The 18,846-nt window shown below is 43.0% G+C and overlaps 1 protein-coding gene across 1 annotated transcript; it reads left to right on the top strand.

Moving 5' to 3' along the window:
* Positions 1–1,121: 1,121 nt before the first annotated feature.
* LOC117034675 (zinc finger protein 98-like) lies at positions 1,122–14,881 on the top strand. The gene is made up of 5 exons (XM_033127915.1): positions 1,122–1,255; positions 4,099–4,342; positions 6,580–6,706; positions 7,068–7,163; positions 13,657–14,881. Exons 2-5 carry the CDS (start codon positions 4,328–4,330, stop codon positions 14,850–14,852), a joined length of 1,434 nt encoding a protein of 477 aa, XP_032983806.1. The 5' UTR covers positions 1,122–1,255; positions 4,099–4,327; the 3' UTR covers positions 14,853–14,881.
* Positions 14,882–18,846: the final 3,965 nt, after the last annotated feature.

Raw genomic sequence — 18,846 nt, 5'->3', positions numbered from 1 at the left:
GAAAGAATGCTCTACCCCCTGAGCATGAAACAGCAGGCCGGACTTTATGGGGATGGGCTTTCGTTGGAGGAGAGTGATAGTTTAATGGGGGCGATTATGTGGTAGAAATAATGCAGAAGAAATGGTGAGTTTGTCCATTGAATGGCAATAACGGCTCTATATCAAGAGTAATGAAAAATGTGTCTTATTCTCGGAAATGATAGAGAACAGTTATCTGACAGGGGAACTTAATCAAAAGAACCAGAACAGTGTGTGTGATTCACACTGAAATGCTGGCATTACCTTTTGCCCGAGTATTGGGAATGGATCTTAGGGCTCATGTTTTAATGAATAAAGTTAATCATTTTTCATAACCTTGAATGAATCATGTTACTTGTACCGACATTGTTTTATCCCACCTCCGTAGGGTACTCCATAACAAACCAGCAGTGCACCATTAGGCGCTCAAGTTTGAAGGAATTGATAACAATTTCTTTCCATCGTGCGATCAAGGAACATACAATTTAGGGGTCATGTACTCATAAATTGCACTTGAGTTATTCTCTCCACACTCTGGCCCTTGACATTTACGAGGCTATAATAAAAATACATTAGCGGTGCAATTTCAGCTGGTCAACTTCATTGATTTATTAATTTCATTGTTAAAGTCTTCTACGTACTCATTTTCTTTCTAATTGTTCTATGTATTGTTGAGCGAGAGGGCATTAAGTGTGGATTACATTTTTTCTTGTTACATCATGGTCACTTTTTTTCAAAAGTCCTGGAAGTACACACTGTTCCCCAATGAAGTCCTATTCTCCTTCCCCAATAAAATCTTTAACAACAACAACAAAATATATATATATAATGTGGGTGCAAAAGATCTTACCTAAAATAAAGGTAATGAACACAATAGTCTGTAACCAATGAGCGAGGTGCAGAAAAGCCCCGCCCCACCCAACTGTGGCCCCACCCCTTCCCCTGGGTCCGGTCCCTCCCTCCCGCGGGCCTCGCCCACTCCTGGATACAATACCCTCCCCGCCCATAACCTTAGCGCTCAGCGCAGGTCCCGCCTGCGGCCCAGGTTTTCACGTCGCGTCCCCGCAGAGTTTGTTGCACAACCGGAAGCGGCTAAAGCAGAGAGAAGGTCGGGTTGGCGCCGTGACTTTCAGTTTTCGTAGTTTAAACCTGAGCGTCTCAGTCCACGGCCCCGCACACGTGACGCCTGGGGGTCACTACGGACGTTGAAGTCCCCGCACCAGCGCCCCACACAGCGGTGAGTCCGGCGTCCTGGGGAGACGTCCCGATCCCAGACCTTTTCGCTGCCCGGTGGAGGCTCCGCGGGGGTTTCCGGGTAAACTGAGGCCGTCCTCCCTCTGGTCTCTCCGCCTTCGGGCCCTTAGACCCCGCCTGCCGCGTTGTTTTCCTGCTTAAAACCCTCCACCGGGCGGCCCTCCACGCGCGGTGTGAACTCCCGAGATGGACTCGGGAGATGGAGTCCAGCCGTTGGCGCCCCTCCCCCAGCCCCGCCACGCGGCCCCTGGAGCCCCGCCTCCTCCCTGGGCTGGGGTTCGGCAGACCCTCTCCGCCGCCTACAACCCCCCTCACCCCAGTTTAATAAGAGGCCCCGAATCCCAGGAAAAGGACACTGTTCAGGGGGGTGGGATTTAGGAGGGAACACCGCGGGGTGTCACCAGGTCACCCCCTCACGCGGGGAGGGACTTTGGGTGAGCGGTGACTGTGAAGGGCCGGCCAGGAAAGCGGCAGAACGAGGGTGTGAGGGGGTCCCGAGAAGGAGGCAGAATGAGATGAGTCCACAGGCGAGAGGGCTGAACGATCTGAAGGATCAGTGCGGGGTCGGTAAAGGAGGCAGAACAGAGCACGTGGGAGGGAGTTGTAAAGCGACGGTGAGACAGAACGAGTGACTCGGGGAAGTAGCCAGAGGACAAGGAAAAGGGAGCAATACAGAGGGAAGGGGGAGCTGCAGAGAGATGAAGGGGAACCTAAAGGGAGAGGGGCCCCTGGTTAGCAGCAGTGGGGGCAACAAGGGACAAGGCGCTTTAGAGGAGAGAGGGGTTAGGAGAAGAGTTAGGGGAGCCGAGTGCAGGAACAGAAAGGGGTTGGGGGTTGACAGCACAGCAAGTAGCCTCACTGAGAGCTAAGCTGGGGGTGTCAGTGAGTCCCCGCACAGGGGTGTAACAGGACAGACAGTGTTACAGGGGAAGAGGAGGGGCACATGGTCGGGGAGAAAGGCAGAAATACGCGGAGATTGGGGAACAATCAGACAGATTGGGGAGAAAGAGCAACTAAAGGTTAAATAGGTTTCAAGAGTTTCACGGAAAAAGTACAGGGAAGGGAATAGAGAGAATGGAGAAATCAGGAGAGGAGAGAGGAGGCAGGAGAGGACAGCAGTGGAGAGATCCAGGTCGAGAGGGACACACAGACCATAGGCAGGAATACCTAGTAGCAGAGGAAGAAGGGGAGCCCCCAGCTGGTTGAGTCGTGAGCAGGTGGGATGTGGGCGATCAAGTCGTGATATATGACATGTGGCTTTATAATCGATTCAATTTTACACGCGCTGCATTTTCAGTCACACAGATGAAAACAAGAATTACACAACTCCAGTTTTTAAGGCTTGTGAATTTTATAATTAATTTCATCATTGGGTGGCTTTCACGTGGAATCCTTATGCAGCCAGAGAAGGGAAACCTGTGTCAGTCAGTCATGGGTCCCTTCTCATTTCCTGGGATGGCATGAGTGACGTGACCTGGGACTAGAAATGACTGAGTTTGTTGCCCTGTAAATATTTTTCAAGGAATAGTAAAAGCATTGTGTCTTTTTCTCTTTTACATGGAATTTACTTTTTCTTTTTTTACTTCTCTTACATTTAATTTATTGTTCTTTATAAAAAGCATATTGAGTTAAATCTTAATGTACTGAATTTCTGTTTTTTTCTAAATAGTCACGAAATGCTGAAATGAGTTTTGGTGACATCTTATTACCAGCTCTCATTCTTTTCTAAATATGAGGTAGTCTCAGTTTTTTTTTTAAACTTTGACCCTGGAAGTCAGTACAGTCAAAAACAATTTCCTTTCTAATAACATTGTCACTGGTTTAGATGAGAAGCCCTGCATTCTTTCTACTCTTCATCATGTTGAAACATGCATTGGTACTTATTAATAATATTGGGCTGCTTCAGTGTGCATTTGGTGAGGATGTCTGCGGTGAGAACCTAGTTTGGTGAGTTAGTCTGATATTCAGCAGCTTTTGTTTTCCCTTAACGGGATTTGTTAAATTAGTGAGCTGGGAGCTACTAAGTAGCTGTCCCCCTAAGTCCCTCATGTCCATTCTCTGATTGTGGAGTGATGAACAGGACAGACCTGAAACTTGGTTTCCATGGAGCCCATCTATTCACTGTGAAGTAATTTGATCAGCGTATTTCCATTGGTAACCCTTTTTTTTTTTTTTTACAAGTTTTCAGCACCAAAATGTGTGTTCATTATATTATAGATTTTAACTAATTCTCTGTGATTTCCTGGAAAAGAGGAAGGAAAACCGCCCCGGGAGCTAGCCGTTCTAGAAGTTCCCGCCCCAAGCCCTCACACTTCCAGAGCTCTCAGGCCTATGGAGTCGGAAATCTGTAGGCCAGTGTGACTGCAAAGAGGTCTGGGTAGCAAGTCAGCTCCCCCAGGGATACTTAGAGATGCTGTTTCCTAGGTCCCCCCCATAACTCCTTAGAATGGGCCCTGATTCCCCAGACCTGCATGGTCATTGAAGCTAAAAGTTCCCATCTGGGTTCCTCCTGGGTTGCATGAGGATTTTGGAGTGATATCACCAGTGCCCACCCCTTGGGAGTTGGATAAGAGGTCTGGGTGGAGCATCATGGTTGCTTTGATGAGGTGTTCCAGGTGACTCTCAGGCAAGGCCAGGGATGAGCTGGGGGCTCCTGGACACAGTTCTGACAGTTGACAGCACGGGGAGGTAGCGGGGTAATGTGTTGAGGTTGTGGGCACAGGAGTGCACACTGTTCTCACGGCTGTTGGAATTTGTAGACGGCTGTGTGAGGAGAGGGCACCGGAAGACAGGAAAGCAAAAACTCACAGTTCTGTCTTCACGTAGGAGCTCCTTGTCCCTGACTGTGTCCTGGGACATAGGACAGGAGAGGGTGACCTCTCTCAGGAGAGGGTGATCTCAGTATTTCAAGGTCCTTCTGCCTGTCAGTTGGGAGGAAGCAGATGAAGGGCCTGTGCCCACACCCTTGAAGGCACAATCTCAAGCTGCAGGAGTCATTCCTCCCCAGAACGTCACCTGAGGGAACAACCCAGAGCAGGAGGAGGACGAGGACGAAATGGCTGCTTCTCGGGTAAGCGTTCCGTCCTGGGTCACAGGCTATGTCAGCTTTTCCTGCTAAAATGCGTGGGTTTAGGACCTGCCATATTTAATTCTCTACTTCTGATATTCCTACCTAACGATGTTCTTTACAACTACTGACTTTTTACTTTTCTTCTCATGAGAGTCAAAGTCAGCTCTGTAGAACACATGGAGTTTCTCCCAGAGCCTTGTCTGCCTTCTGTCCATCCAGGCTCCCTGAGGACATAAGAAATTCTCACCGTGAATTACTGACCCTCAACTACTGAAAACATCCCCTTTATGACAGAGCCACCTGGGAAGGTGGTTGTGTCCAAGGTCCCTGTTGGACGGGTGTCAGATGCCCAGTGTCTTGAAGAAGGGAGGTGGAGGTGTATGTCCTGTGACTGCAGCGTCAGGGCTGTAGAACAGGGGTAAGAATGTGCATGAGCACCCAGGATGCCTCAGTGCACAGAAGAGCCTGGAAAGTTCTGAAATACAAAGAGTATTTGTAAGAGACTTGCTCGCTAGATCGGTAATATTGACTTACTGTTTAAATGCACTATTAGAGTTACAGAACTGGGGAGTTATATGTGCATTGAAATTTCCATACAACGAAAGTTTTTATGATCAGTATCACATTATGATTTCCTTATTTGTTCGTTTTTGCCAGTAACATCACAGCAGTGATGGTGTGTCCTTCCCTGTGCCTCGGTCAGCTGATACCCATTTGTTCCTTCTTTCCAGGCTTTCTTTCCAGGATACCCATTTGTTCCTTCTTTCCAACTCTCCAGGCTATTTTGTGCACCTGATTTTCACTTGGTTGAGGTCCTATCTTTACTATAAAGTTAACATTTTTTTCTTTATCATTAACAAGGGTCTGGAAGGATTTATAGAGAGATGTGCAAATCATCACATTTCATCTGGAAACTCCCTTTTTTCTTAGTTTCTCTGCTTTGGAAATTGCAGGCCTTCAGCTTTCTTTACTAGAGATAATTGCCTTTGGAGTGGAGGCTTTCCTCAGTCAGGCCTTGTTCCTATAAATTTTCATTGTATCCCACACTCATGTCACAGACATTCTCTACTTCATCCCTTTTTGTGTTCTCAAGAAAGTTTGCAAGAATCATATTATTAAAGTGTTGAAGTGTGGGAAGTTTGTAATGTATAGCTCAGCACAAATGATACGCAAACTTTTTTCAAAAAACAGCAGCTCAAACTTACCTGTTATTGTGTGTTCCTCTCTCTATTGTGTCTGTAAAATGCAGAGTATCACCCACAGACATTTTTGAGTTTTACAGAATTAAAATAATTGTGACTTCAGTGACATGACAATTTCCTTCTATCTCACTTTTCATGTGGACACAGTTCCCGTATGTCTGTCCGTCCGTCTGGGTGCATAAAATCTTAACACTATTTGAGCCGTTGTTTCTTACTTAAAATGTTTCTCTTTTTCTGAGTTATAGAAACTACTATGAATGTTCATTATGGTTGTCTATTCATATTGGTTTCTGTGTTTTTAAAAAATTTTAGAGACAGTTTGGAGTAAAACCCAAGCTCTCCCATTTACTGGATGCTTCACAAAATATTCTCATAGAAGAGAAAGAATAATATTGTTCTCAGATTACTTATGTGCATTATGAATTAATCTGTAAAAAACAATGTTCTCTATTAAGACAGCTTTCAAAAAAGACTGTGTTCTTATACTTCTGTGAAAAGTATAAATTCCATAAAACTCTGTCAGGGCAAAGTCATATATGAATTTTTCTTGTTTCCTTCCTCTGTGCTATTCAACAGTGTGACACATGGACCAGAAGCATTGGCGTCACTAGTCAAAAGTGATTTCGTTAAACGTGAAAACTCAGCCTCCCTACCCCGGAACTCCTTAGTTCCTTGTTGTTCACGTGAAAATTTGAGAAGTACATTCCATTTCTAACTCACCATGACATTTCCAGCCGAGAAATGTACCCAATGTATCCTGTATGATACAACACTCAAAAATCCATATGCTTGTGTTGATGCCTGAAAATTTATGTTCCAGAAAAGGAAAGTCTGTACAGTTGTTTGTGGATCATAACGTCATCCTCTTATCTCAGAGTTAAAAAATATATTACAGAATATTACTGTTAGTGACCTACCTTACTGTTTAATTCCGGACACTCTCCTATGTCAAAAGCAGTTCTCTTAACTCTGTTTTCATTTTGAGTCACGTTATGACCTTGCCCACGGCCTCGTGATAAATGTGTCTTGTTTCAGGGACGGTTGACATTCAGGGATGTGGCCATAGATTTCTCTCAGGAGGAGTGGGAATGTCTGCACCCAGCTGAGCGGAAACTGTACACGGACGTGATGCTGGAGAACTACAGGAACCTGTGCTCCCTGGGTGAGGGTGACTTCCTTCCAGAACTCCTACCCCACCGCAGGGTTGTGTTTCCTTCATCAGTACAGCGTCTCCTGGGAGCTTCTGCTTTGTGTGGTAGAGTTTCAGATCCCGGCTCTGAGGAACAAACGAGGGGTTTGGTGGTGTAGAAAAGAAGTCTTCATGATGCCCTTGGAGTGGAAAACAGGATGTGAAAACATTCCAAGTTGTCTGGTAAAGGTGCTGTCACAAAAGAGTGTTTTGGGGAATCATTTTCTAGAATATTCTAACTTTCTGCAATGTCCTTTCTTCTCAGCTGAGCACGTGCTGGATAGGAAATTGGAGAATCTCCATCAAAACTCATGTTCCTTTTTCTAATAAACAGGTCTTGCTGTCTCTAAACCAGACCTTGTTATCTTTTTGGAGAGAATGAAGGACGCCTGGGATGTGCAGCGAAAAAAGGCAGTGTCCATCCACCCAGGTAGGTGGGAATGAAGGAGGCAGATGACACAGGTGAGAGGGCCCAAGGTCCCGGAGGAGCCAGACCTTAAGATGTGGTTTGGGAAGCTCCACTTCAGTGGAAAGGATGTGAGGAGCCCAGGTTTCGTTCTGTTGCTGTCACAGAGGGACAGTCCTGTCCAACACGTCCCATGTTCCACATCCTCTAGGGACTGTGCTCCTGTTCAGTGATCTGGGTCCCATTGCAGTGAAGGCCGAGGTCCTCCCCCTGGACCGTGGGGGCCGCCCTGGTGTGGCTATTGTTCCATTGCCTCAGGGGCCGGGGAAAATCTATGCTCTCTGCTGAGGAATTCTCCCTGAAGCCATTTATTTATTTATTTATTTTTAAAAAGATTTTACTGGGGAAGGGCAACAGGACTTTATTGGGGAACAGTGTGTACTTCCAGGATTTTTTTCTAAGTCACGTTGTTGTCCTTTGTATCTTAGTTGTGGAGGGTGCCGTTCAGCTTCAAGTTGTTGTCCTTTCAGTCTTAGTTGTGGAGAGTGCATCTCAGCCCCAGGTCCAGTTGCCGTTTCTAGTTGCAGGGGTCGCAGCCCACCATTCCTTGTGGGAGTCGAACCGGCAACCTTGTGGTTGAGAGGACATGCTCCAACCAACTGAGCCATTTGGGAGCTCAGCGGCAGCTCAGTTCAAGGTGCCATATTCAATCTTTAGTTGCAGGGGGCGCTGGGCGCTTGGCGCTGCCCACCATCCCTTGCGGGTGTCGAGGAATCGAACTGGCAACCTTATGGTTGAGAGCACGCACTCCAACCAACTGAGCCATCCAGGAGCTCAGCAGCATCTCAGCTCAAGGTGCCATGTTCAATGTTATTTGCAGGGGGCAGAACCCACTATCCCTTGCGGGACTCGAGGAGTTGAACCGGCAACCTTGTGGTTGAGAGCCCACGGGCCCATGTGGTAATCGAACTGGCAGCCTTCGCAGTTAGGAGCACGGAGCTGTAACCGCCTGAGCCACCGGGCCGGCCCTGGTCATTGCTTTTTTTATCCTGAATAATTAAGTAGTTGTGATAATAGTCTCAATTTCACATGTATTTACTGTTGATTTTATATTCTCTTTGTGAGAGAACCGGTTTTTTGAATTCAAGGTAATATTTGAAATGTTCTATAACTGTATGTTTCATAGATATTTTTCATTTTCAATTTTGGTGAAAATGTGTGACTAAAAATCTACCCTCTTAACTATAGTCCAGTCATATTAAGTATATTCACATTGTTGTGCAAGTGATCTCTGGAAATTTCCATCTTGCAAAAGTGACCGAGTACCTATAATACAACCACTTCGTCATTTCCCTTCACCCCAAACCCCTGGCTACTACCCTTCTTTTTGTTCTATGAAGAGGACTGTATTAGGTGACTCACAAAAGTGGACTCTTACAGTATCTGTGTCTTTGTGATTCATGAGCTTTATGTAAATGTCCTCAAGGTTTGTCTGCGTTGTGTCAGGTGAGAGCATCTGTTTCTTTTTGAAGGATGAATAATATTCCATTGTATGTATATCCTACATTTTCTTCACCCGTTCATCTATCGATGGCCATATGGGTTACGTGCATGTATTACAGGCTTTTGTGAACAATGCTACAGTGTGCATGTGTGTGCACACGGCTCTTGCAGAGCCTCCTTTGAAGTCTCTTGGAAATATGTCCAGAACTGGGATGGCTGCATCATAGTATGTTTCTAATTTTGTGGGAAGCCTCCATATTGTTTTTCATACTATTTTCATCAATTGCTATTTCATCCATCCGTCCAAAGGGGTCCAGTTCCTCCACATTTTTGCCATCACTTGTATTTTCTGTTTCTTTGATAGTGGTTAGCATAATTCATGTGCGGTGATGTTGTGTTTATTTTAAATAGCGGATACAAATATTCATGTTCTCGTATAAGCATAGCGAACTTCTGGAAAGACATGGAACTGAAATCAGTTATTTCGGAGAAGCAGAAGTCTGAGGATGACTGTTATGTTAAACCCAGTTTTAGTTTCACAGCTAAATTGAGTAGAAGTTTGCGGAGAATTCCCACATGCCTCTCCCATATACACAGCCATCCCTTCCCCATGTCTGCTGAGGGATACATTTGTTACATAGATGAAGCTACATTGACGTCTCATTGTCCCCTCGAGTTCATAGTCCACCCTGAGGTTTACTGTGGGGCTGTCTGTTCTGTGTGTGTGGACACATTTATGATGACATGTGTCGTACAGTGTAGTGTCATGGCCCTGAATAGTCTCTGTGCTCTGCCTGTTCAACCTTCCCTCCCCTAAAACGTGGCAGGTAGTGATTTATTTACTGTTTCCATCATTTTGCCTTTTCTAGAATGTCATAGCTGGAATCATACATTATGTGGCTTTTTCATGTTGGCTTCTTTCACTTAACATGTATCTAGATTTCTTCCACGTCCTGTCATAGCTTGGTAGCTTATTTCTTTATAGTGATGAATAATATTCCATTGTCTGTATGCACCACAGTCCACTTAATCCACTCACCTCTTGACAGACATCTTGGTTGCTTCCTAGTTTTGGAAATTATGAACAAAGATGCTGTGGCCACACACACGTGAGGGCTATTGGGTGGATAAATGTTTACAACTCTGGGTAACTACTGAGGAGCACAATTTCTTGATCTTATGGTGAGAGGATGTGTAACTTTGTACGAACCACCAAACTGTACCCCAGACACTGCAGCATTTTGCGTTCCCACCCGCAGTGAGTGAGAGTTCCTGCTGCTCCATGTCCTCACCAGCACTTGGTGTTGTCCGTGTTCTGGGTTCTGGCCCCTCTTAATAGGTGTGTAGTGGTGTTTAGTTTGCTCTGTGTTTAATTCTCATTGTTGTTTTAATGTGCATTTCCCTGGTGACATACGATGTGGAGCATCTTTTTATATATCAGTTTGCCTCGTGTATCTTGTCTAGTGTGGTGTTTCTTTAGGGCTTTGGCCCAATATTCAATCGGATTGATAGTAATAGTTTTCTCATCGATCAGTTTGAAGTCTTCTTTGTATGTTTTGCATAGTAGACCTTTACAGGTGATGGAGAAGAATTTACATATAAGTTTTCTGGCAGTATTGTGTCCCCTCTAATGAAATCTTTAATTCATTCCTAATTATACAGCACCATCAAAGATGACCCATTTTTTTCCTTTTTTTTTCACTCTTTCAGTGTTTATTGAATTATAAAAATAATACATGCTTGCTATCAAAATTGAAACAGTATAAAGATATTTTGAGTTTTCATTGTGGTCCCAAATATCAACTATTTTATTTGTTTACTTCTGTTATTATAGTTGATATAACAATATTACATTAGTTTCAGTTGTATGACATGGTGATTCTTCATTCACATGTCTTACAAAGTGATCACGCTGAGTCAAGGATCCATCTCTCACCTAAGAAATGTATCACGATCTTGTTGACTGTATTTCGTATGGTATATTACATCCCGTGCCTTACTCATTTCATAACAAGACATTTATATCACAATCTTCTTCACATTTTTGCCTTATTTCCCTGTCCCTGTCGTCGCTGGCAAGCATCAGTAAATTGTCTGTATCTGTGAATTTTTTTCTGATTATTTTTGTTGCTTTTCTCTTTTAGTTTTTACATTCTATATAAGAGCAAAATTGTGTGGTAGTAGTCTTTCTGTGTCTGACTAATCTCACTTAGCATAGTACCCTCTAGGTCCATCTATGATGTTGCCACTGGCAGGATTTCCTCTTCCTCCTGGCCGAGAAACATTCCGTTGTGGACATTTATCACATCTTCTTCATCCATTGATCTGTCAATGCCCAAGTAAATTGGTTTCATATCTTGTTTATTGTAAATAATGTTGCAGTATACCCCTAAAGGTATATAGGGGTGCATATACCTTTTCAAATTTGTGTTTTGGTATTCCTTGTGATATTAATGCCTGGAAGTAGAATTACTGGGCCATGTGAAAGCTGTGTTTGTCATTTTTTGAGGAAGCTCTCTACTGTTTTGGCTGCACCATTTTTTATGTTAATGCAATGTTGTAGCTTCATGTTGAATTCACCCTTTTATCATTGTGTTGTGTCCTTTCTTGTGTTGTAACAGTTTTTGACACGTACTGTATATTTCTCTGATTTAGTATGGTCACCCGTACGTTTTATTGGTAACCGTTTCTATGACATATTTTTTCCCATACTTTTACTTATGTCCTCTGTCCTCACATCTAAAATGAATTCTTGTAGACAAAACGTGTTGGATTTTATTTTATAATCCATTCAGCCAACTTATGTCTTTTTATTGGGGAACTTTTATCTGTTTTTACTTCAACTAATTATTGAGAGGGAGATACTACTATAACCATTTTAGAATTGTTTTCTACACGTTTTGGAGCTTCTTGTCCCACTGTTCCCCTCATAACTTTGTTCCATTTTGTTTCTTTTTTATTTTGTTTTGTGGCAGTGATATGTCTCTGATGTTTTTCTCTTTGTGGGTCTGGTATACCTATTATTTGGTTACCTGGGCGTAACTTAAAACATTTTAAAGTGATGAGAATGTATTTTGAGTTCCGTTCAGGTAATTAATAGCTCTGTTAATTTAGGGCCAGTGTCTGGAGATTCAATTTGTTTCTGTGACTGGGCCGTGTTTTTCTTTTCCTTTATATGTCTTGTGATCTTCTGTTGAGCTTTGGGAGCAGAAACAGCCACCATCCCAGGCTTTGTACTGGCTTTGTACAGGAGAACACAAATAACAGGCAGCTATGCTTGAAATTGTGAGGCCTATCAATCCTGTTCTAGGGATGTGTGTTCTCTGTGTTTTTTATGTGTAGTTTTCCACTGTAAAATGTTTTCCGTTTCTTCTTTAGAGGCAGTGGTACCTTCCTATCCTTGATGTTTGTCTTCAATACTGTTGTCTTTGTGGTGTTTGTACAATTACTCACCATTTTTCTTAGTGGCCACCACAATGCATTCACATTGCACTGCCATTCCCTGAGCACTTGGTGTCATGCAGAAGGTAAATGAGTCCCTCAGGCAGCTACAATGAAAGGACACCTTTGGACACACGGTATACTCAGCTGTTTCCCTCCTAAGAAGAAACTGGGAATTGGCGTTTCTCACAATATTGCCATGGTGGGCCAGGGAGGATTAACTGTTATTATCAGCAAATGTAAGCAAGTTTTCTTTCCTTTTTGATGTGACACTCTCCTGGGCATCTCTGAACTCTGAACTCCCTTGTGAAATTATCAGTACTGAACCATGGAGGAGTGAAGTTTTGGTGCTGGCTCTTATGCCATCTTACTAAGTCCTATAATAAGTATTAAATTCGTATGGTAGAATTTACCTGCCTGTCAAAAGAGTGATCATTTGTTTGGTGCCTTTCAGCCATGTCTTCTGCGGACACGCAGGGCTTGTTGCCAAAACTGGACATAGAAGATTCATTTCACAAAATGCTTCTGGTAAGTTATCGAAGGTGTGACCTTGAGTATCTACCTTTAATGAAAAAGTGGGAATGTGAGAGGAGTGTCAGGGGCCGAAGGGATATTATGATGGACATAACGAAACTGGCACCGTTCATCATAATAAAATCCCTGTGGCTAAAAGCGATCAAATATATAAGACATCTTGGGAAAACCGTCACTTTAAGGCAGTCACATTTGCAGAACATCGTGTTTCTAAATGGAAAGATAGAAAAGAGTTTTGTAAAGGTATATATTCTCTGTAAGAAAATGTGGAATATCTGGCAAGTCCCATAACACCTGGTGTGAACAATCATTTGAGTCATTTAAAATGTAGGATTGGATTAAACAGTGAGTCAAAATTTCTAAAAACCAGAGATTTGAAAATGAAGATAGAAATTCTGAATCTCCTTCGTCTGACAGTCCCTTAACCAGGGATTCATTATTCTTTCACCAAGACACAAATTCCTTCTTATTCCAAATTGTATTATTTTCATGAATGTGGGAGGGTTTGTGTACAAGCATCATGGTTCCATAGGTATCATGAAGTAATTGGGAACACCTTTACATGTTTAATGAAATTGGAGCCCTCACTAAGGTCTTTCTGTCTTCAATGATTACCAGAGCACATGTCGTGGAGAGAGAAGCAATCAATTCAATGAATCTTGGAAAAACTTTAAACAAGGGTCAAACCCTAATAAGCATCAGAGAACTCACTTTCCAGCGTACCATTGTAAATGTCGGAGTGTCTTAGATCAAAGCTCAAATCTTACACATCAGAGTCGTCCTATTGTAGAGAAGACAATCAAATGTAGTGAATGGGACAAATCTTTGAACCAATCTTTAAATCTCACTGAACTTGAGAATATTCACACTTTGGAGAAACCTGACGAATGTAATCCTTGTTGGAGAGTCTTTACTCCATTACCCAGTCTAAAGAGACGTAAGAAAATCCATCCTGAAGAGAAGTCTTACAGATGTAGAGAATGTGACAAAGCCTTTATTTGGCGTTCATATCTTACTGAACATGAGAGAATTCATACAGGAGAGAAGCCTTACAAATGCAAACAGTGTGGTAAAGCCTTTTACCGCCGTTCCAATCTTACTCGACATGAGAGAAATCATACTGGAGAGAAGCCTTACAAATGTAGAGAATGTGACAAAGCCTTTATTTGGCGTTCAAATCTTACCAGGCATGAGAGAACTCATACTGCAGAGAAACCTTACAAATGTGAGCAATATGGCAAAGCCTTTAGTCGGCGTTCACGTGTTGCTGTACATGAGAGAATTCATACAGAAGAGAAGCCTTACAAATGCAAACAGTGTGGTAAAGCCTTTAATCGGCGTTCAGATGTTACTAGACATGAGATAATCCATAGTGGAGAGAAGCCTTACAAATGTAGAGAATGTGGTAAAGCCTTCTTTCGGAGTTCATGTCTTACTCAGCATCAGAGAATTCATACGGGTGAGAAGCCTTACAAATGTGAGGAATGTGGAAAAGCCTTTATTAAGTGTTCAGAACTTATTAGACACGTGAGAATTCATACCGGAGAGAAACCTTACAAATGTGAACAATGTGGCAAAGCCTTTTACCGCCGTTCACATCTTACTCTACATGAGAGAAATCATACTGGAGAGAAGCCTTACAAATGTGAGGAATGTGGAAAAGCCTTTATTCACTGTTCAGAACTTACTAGACACGTGAGAATTCATACTGGAGAGAAACCTTACAAATGTGAACAGTGTGGCAAAGCCTTTATTCAATATTCACATCTTACTGTACATGAGAGAAAACATACTGGAGAGAAGCCTTACAAATGCAAACAGTGTGGTAAAGCCTTTAATCAGCGTTCACATCTTACTGGACATGAGATAATCCATAGTGGAGTGAAGCCTTACAAATGTAGAGAATGTGGTAAAACCTTCTTTCAGAGTTCAAGTCTTACTCAGCATCAGAAAATTCATACGGGACAGATGCCTTACAAATGTGAGGAATGTGGAAAAGCCTTTATTCACTGTTCAGAACTTAACAGACACGTGAGAATTCATACTGGAGAGAAACCTTACAAATGTGAGCAATGTGGCAAAGCCTTTAATCAGCGTTCACATCTTATTAGACATGAGATAATCCATAGTGGAGAGAAGCGTTACAAATGTAGAGAATGTGGAAAATCCTTTGTTCATTGTTCACAGCTTATGCGACACATGCGGATTCATAATGGACGGAAACTTGAAAACTGAAGAATTTGGAAAACCTTATTGCTGGACCCACAGCCTCCCTCAGTAACTGAGAATACGTACTGGAGAGAAATTCTTCGTTTCTAATACATGATAAAAGACCTTCATCCAAAATATGTGCTTCAGAATACCCCACCGAATTCATGCTACAAAGTGACTTTAAAGATGTTAAAAAAATATGGGGAAGTGCTTAATCAAAAATCAGCTCTGAAATATCAGAGAATTGATATCAGAATGTAGTAAGTGAAGAACACTTTTGACAGATTACTGTAAATAAGAGTACTTATAATAAATAAACAAATGTTAAAAAACTTAGAAATCTTCCTTTTTAATCTGTTTCAACTTATCAAGGGGATGGATGTTGGACAGGTATAATTGCCGTCAGTGTATTTTTGTTTATTGGAATTACATGAGGTAGATTTTCAAAAGGAAATGTTAATGTGATTCCAGCATGAAGTCACTTGACACTATATGTTTACACCTAGTGTGTTTGTGAATCATGGGTTGATTGTTGCTGCCTCAAAGATGTGAGAGCCCTTGTATGTTGGGTGGGATTCACTCAGATCTCCTTTTCCCTGGAAGACTGAGGGCACTGTAATGCACAATGTATGAAGAAATCTAAATGGAGATGCTGTTTGGTTGACTTAGAACATTGATGTAAGTCACTGTGAGGTAGGTGGTCAGGACATCGTTCTCTGCATTAATGTAAGACAGGAATATTCTGAATTTTAACTAGTTTTTCCAGTTGTTCTTTAAGCAAAATAGGTGGCAGTTCATTAAAACTCTGATGTGTCTTTTAGTTGAGTATTACTTAATGTGGTTGAAATAACGACGTCTTCAGAGATAACTGAGAAAGTACAGAGAACTCGCCCCTAAGTGCCTAATTATTGTACATCCATGTTTCCTAAGCAGTGAACCTCAGTCTGCAAACCCATGGAAAACAGAGCTCTAAGATCATTCTATAAGAAGAACCAGAATGCTCCTTAACTGCTTTTATCTATTTTATCCATGGACCGTACAGGTGGTGTGCCATGCTTTATTTAGACTATGTGTGAACTGATATTGTTATAATAAAGGCAGATGCTTTTAATATACTAACACGATGTGTAATGAATGACTTGTTATCCTGCCACGAATGTTAACCTCTCCCACCTTAGTCATGGTTGTAATCATCAATGCACTATTTGGTGATGCAGTAGAATGACAGCACTAGTAATCCCTTTTCCCTGTGGCCTTCATTCGCAAATAATGTGAGGCTATTTTCCCCATAACTTATATATTGTATCCTCTTTTCCTGATTGCTACTACTGGAGAATTATGATGGTTAAAATAAAGATACAGTAGTGCTATAGAGAGTTTAGCTACACTACCGTATTGCTGCCTCCGAATCCATGTTGTGTTGCCAGATGTCGCGTCCAGCACAACACAGGCTGGGGGTAGGCGAGAAGAGGCGGCTTTGGGTTAAGGTATAAGAAAGAAGCAGAGACTCAATGCAGTTAAATCTCAGAGGGCCAAGGGTCTCGCAGCCTCGAGAGACTGGAGCCCCTAATCGGGCCAACTGACAGTATTTATTGATTACACACAAGGAAGTTACATTGTTTAAGACACAGTCTGTGAAACTCAACCACTACGTCAGAAAATGACTTCAAACCGAAATTATTTGTCCCCAAAACAGCCGAAGCATATAGTCCCATGATGACTAAGGTGTGGTATGCACCTTCCTACGTGGGAGAGTCTCTCGAGGTAAAACAATGCCAAGAGCTGAGCAGAAAGAGCTTGATCTTATCGCTCTCAAGACTTCTCTCACAATTAGGTGCGAGGGAGCAGCAAGAGTCAGCAGCAGCTTTTCTCAAGCAGGGGGGAAGTAGAGGCAAGGCTCCTTCCCAGATGTTCCAAGGCAGCTCATCAGTGGTCTCAACGGGGTTCCGTCTGGCTTGAGTTGTTCCCCCCGTGGGGAATCGTCTTTGACTGCAAACCCTTCTTTTGGAGACCAAACAGAGAGACACAAGGTGTAACAAACTCAGTCTCAGAGAAGCACAGTCCCACAGACTCTTCTTTCCTTAAGGAAAGGTGCAGGGAGACAAACGGCTAGGCTGTTGTGTGACCACAGTTGCCAAGTTGCTGTGAAGTGACACTGGCCCCTCCCACTAGTGCATACACTACTGTGCAGACAACAGGTCATAGACTCAGAAGTGAATGTAAGTTCCCGTTACTACTTCTCCAGCAGCCCTTGTGAGCAAGTGTCCCCTGCCTGTGAGGGACTTCACCTTGTATACCCCTGGATAGATCCCTGCAGAGCTTACCAAAACCTTGTTATTTTTCGTTTCAATTGACCAATCTAGACCTAGCTGGAGAACCCCAAATCACTTCTCCCATGAACCCTAATAAAGGCATGTTCCCTGGGTCCTGCCCCTGTCTGGTGCATCCTGCCTCTGCCTCCCCATGTGGCCCTTCCAGGCGTGCTTTGTCCTTCCTGCAGGACTGTGAAGATAAGAAACTTGTCTGTTTCAGATTCCCTGTCATTTTGTTGAACTGCGGGCTCAGCATCCAACCAAAGGGGGCTCTACTTAACAATGCTAATTTATCAAAGTCACAAGAAATATAATTAGAAGCCATACTTTGGTCCAAGAGGAGGTAACAGTCTGCTCTACGTGGGCTTGCAAGGCGGGCATGTCCGTGCACCCCACATTCCCCATCTGTACCAGGATTTGTGGGTGTTTATTGGGAAGTAGGGCCCCTAACAACAGGAAAGGAGAACTCTCAGTTTGGTCTCCATGTAGAAGGTCATTGTGACTCTCCTGTGACAGGACAGGGAAGGGCGCCTCTATATTTCAGGGTCCTGCCTGTGGTTGTAATGGTAGCAGATGAATGGTCTCTGCTGGTGCTTTCAACACATATTCACAAGGTACAGTCATGACCCCTCACGTCACTATATGATGAGGAAGAAGAGATACAAATGGCAGGTTGTTGGGTGTCATATCTCAATTCTGGGGCTCTTATGTTTTCCCATTACTGTCATGTCTTTAGAAGTTGCAAACCTTTATTTCTGATACTCCTAGGTAACCAATACGTTTTCAACTAGTTTTTTTCCCCTCCTTTTGTTTTCCTGATAGTCAAAGTCAGTCGTTAGATTACGTGTTTCCTGTATCACAGAGCTTCTGTCCACTTCCCCATCCTGACTTCCTACATCTTCCACTAGTGACCTGCAACTATTGAAAGTGTTCCCCTTGTGACAGGACGACATAGGAATGTACTGATAGCCAAGATTCGCATTGGCGTTGGGCTTGGGTCCTGGGATATCAGTGAAGGGGGACAGTGCATTTTTAGGTCCCATCTGGATGCTCCCTCAGCTCTGCTGGAGTCCCGGTTTCAGAAAACTCACAAGTAGGATGGAAAGAAAGTCGTGCTGTCTGGAATGCTAAAGAAAGACTTTCTATTCAAAATAAACTAAAGGTTAGCAGATGGGAGCTACCTGTGGATTGAAATGTGTATCGAGTAGGTGTTTCCTTGTGATTAGATCCATATCCTGATTCCCTTTTCCCCAGTGATAACAGGATAGAAGATGGGTTCACCCATGTGCATCAGGCGCCCACACGAGCTTGTCCCCTCACAGCTGATGTTACCTTCATCCACTTGATTCAGGTCCTGTATGCCCCATTCTTCCTCTATAATGGTAACAGTTTTCCTATTTTCACTAATAAGTTTCGGGGGATTTACTGAGTGTTGTGTATAAAGAATGACTCTGGAAACTTCTTTATTCTGAGCTTGTGTTTGCTTTGGAAAATGAAGGCTCTGACCACTGTTTATTACAGATACTGTTTTTACAACTGGAGGTTCTAAATCAGGCCTCAGTCCATTACATTTTCATTTTGTTCTAAAGTCCTGTCAGACATACTCTTCTCCATGATGTCATTGTAGTATCAGTAGACAATAGAATCAATGTTCACCTGTCTTAAAATTCTAAGCTATAACTCAGCACAATAATAATTTAAAAATT

Source organism: Rhinolophus ferrumequinum, chromosome 15 (assembly GCF_004115265.2).
Source record: "Rhinolophus ferrumequinum isolate MPI-CBG mRhiFer1 chromosome 15, mRhiFer1_v1.p, whole genome shotgun sequence".
NCBI lineage: Eukaryota > Metazoa > Chordata > Mammalia > Chiroptera > Rhinolophidae > Rhinolophus > Rhinolophus ferrumequinum.
Note: the sequence above shows the minus strand (reverse complement) of the source record. Positions and strands in the feature narration are given on the sequence as shown.